Raw genomic sequence first — 2500 nt, 5'->3', positions numbered from 1 at the left:
ACATGCTCAGCGTGAGGAGCTTAGAGGAACGAGGGAAAGTTGCCTGATGAAGTTCGGCCTTGTGCAGTGCTCATTGCTTGAGATTTTGCTCCATTGGAATGTGCTACGCAATGATTTGATGTTTCACACACTGCTGTTTGTTCACTTAAAAAAATCACAAACTGTACATCAGGGGAAGCAAAGACAGAAAGTTAGCATGAGAACTGCGTAAGACTGCAAGATCTGTGTGAATGGGTGAGAGTTGTCAGCCTTGTGCTAGCTAGCTAACTAGCAGGCAGCTAATGACCCTCTTGTCTTTCCCCCCAGCTAGCTAGCTAACAAGCAGGCAGCTAATGACCCTCTTGTCTTTCCCCCAGCTAGCTAGCTAACAAGCAAGCAGCGAATGACCCTCTTGTCTTTCCCCCAGCTAGCTAGCTAACAAGTAGGCAGCTAATGACCCTATTGTCTTTCCCCCCAGCTAGCTAGCTAACAAGCAGGCAGCTAATAACCCTCTTGTCTTTCCCCCAAGCTAGCTAGCTAGCTAGCAGGCAGCTTATGACCCTCTTCTCTTTCCCCCCAGCTAGCTAGCTAACAAGCAGGCAGCTAATGACCCTCTTGTCTTTCCCTCCAGCTAGCTAGCTAACAAGCAGGCAGCTAATGACCCTCTTGTCTTTCCCCCCAGCTAGCTAGCTAACTAGCAGGCAGCTAATGACCCTCTTGTCTTTCCTCCCAGCTAGCTAGCTAACTAGCAGTCAGCTAACGACCCTCTTCTCTTTTCCCCCAGCCCTTCATCACTGTGGAAGAGCTGCGCAGGGAGCTGCCCCCAGAGCAGGCCGAGTACTGCATCAGCCGCATGACCAAGTACATCGGATCGGATGGCCTCCCCGGAGCCCTCGACTACACGTCCTTCTCCAGCGCTCTGTACGGCGAGAGCGACTTATAAACTCTCTCGCTTTCGCTCTCCTTCTTTCTTCTCTTCTTTCATTCTCCCTTATTCTTTCCTTTGGGCTTTTAGTCTTTCCCTTCTTCCCTCGTTGTTCTTCTACACCCCAGTAATTATTATGCCTGTGAACCGAGATGCCCCCCCAAAAAAACTAAAAAGAACAGAGATCCCCCAAACAGAGGGTGAATGCAGAACGATTAGATCCGGAGGATTGTTTCAAAAATGTACATTGTATCTCCCTCTTTCTTCCTCAGTCTCCCCCTTTTCTTCCTCAGTCTTCCCCTCTATCATTCTGGCCTTTTTTAGAAAAAGCAGCATCATACCTTCAGCTCAGTTCCCTGCCCCGCCTCTCCTCTCTGCTTAGAAGAGATTCCTTTCTCTAGAAGGGGAAAAAAATATACGAATATATGTATTTAAAAATAAACAAACAAAAATGTGTTGGCTGAGGCTGGTGTGTGTTTGTGCTCATGTGTGATTGAGTATGTGTGCGCGTGTGTGTCTGTGTGTGAGTGATTGTATGTGTTTGTGTGTGTCTCTGTGTGTGCTAATGCATGCTATGTTTATTACCGTACATATGTCTTCCTGCTGCCATAGCCATCCACAAACCCAGTGTAGATGAGCGCCATGTTACAAAGCCCTCTGTCTTGTCTGCTGACTACTACGTCTTTGTGACCCCAATTGCTTTTGAAGGTCAGGCAGACCATCACATCTCCGCCATTCTGTGCGCTCCCCTTTATCAGCAGCAACTGTGTGTGAACCGTCCAGAGATCCTTTGTGTCGCTCAAGTAAACACTGACTACTTAAAGAGAGAGAGAGATCATTCACAAACAAAATGTACCAAATTTTTGTACGTCTTGAAAAGTTGTGGCCTTTCAGTTTGAAAAAAAATAACCAAAGCAAATAAATTCTCAAATGTAATTTTGTTCTGGGTTGTGTTTTCAGAAAGGGGCGGGGGGGGGGGGGGGGGGGGGTTAAAGGCTGTTAGAAGCATTTAACCACACCGAAGTACACTCTGGGAAGAGTCAGCAGCAACTCTGCACAACACGGTGTTAATGTTTTGGCCAGAGAGATCAGTAGATCATTATAGAGAGCAGTAGACTGGTCAAGAGAGAGCAGTAGTGAGAGCAGTAGACTGGTCAAGAGAGAGCAGTAGAGAGAGCAGTAGACTGGTCAAGAGATAGCAGTAGAGAGAGCAGTATACTGGTCAAGAGAGAGCAGTAGACTGGTCAAGAGAGATCAGTAGACTGGTCAAGAGAGAGCAGTAGAGAGAGCAGTAGACTGGTCAAGAGAGATCAGTAGACTGGTCAAGGGAGATCAGTAGAGAGAGCAGTAGACTGGTCAAGAGAGATCAGTAGACTGGTCAAGAGATAGCAGTATACTGGTCAAGAGATAGCAGTAGACTGGTCAAGAGAGATCAGTAGACTGGTCAAGAGATAGCAGTATACTGGTCAAGAGAGAGCAGTATACTGGTCAAGAGAGAGCAGTAGTGAGAGCAGTATACTGGTCAAGAGAGAGCAGTAGACTGGTCAAGAGAGAGCAGTATACTGGTCAAGAGAGAGCAGTAGACTGGTCAAGAGA

The 2500-nt window shown here is 47.2% G+C and overlaps 1 protein-coding gene across 2 annotated transcripts in view; it reads left to right on the top strand.

Annotated features, from left to right (window-relative positions):
- Nucleotides 1–2500, top strand: part of actn3b (actinin alpha 3b) — a 44040-nt gene that overhangs the window by 40822 nt on the left and 718 nt on the right. For both annotated transcript variants that reach the window (XM_080860152.1, XM_080860151.1), the window contains exon 21: nt 764–2500. This exon is cut by the window's right edge and continues 718 nt beyond it. In XM_080860152.1, coding sequence (XP_080716278.1) covers nt 764–922 — 159 coding nt within the window. In that variant the 3' untranslated portion in view covers nt 923–2500. The remainder of the gene's footprint in view (nt 1–763) is intronic.

Source organism: Sprattus sprattus (genome assembly GCF_963457725.1).
Source record: "Sprattus sprattus genome assembly, chromosome: 21".
NCBI classification, from domain to species: Eukaryota; Metazoa; Chordata; class Actinopteri; order Clupeiformes; family Clupeidae; genus Sprattus; species Sprattus sprattus.
The sequence above is the reverse complement of the archived record's forward strand: the minus strand, read 5'-3'. Positions and strand labels throughout refer to the sequence as shown.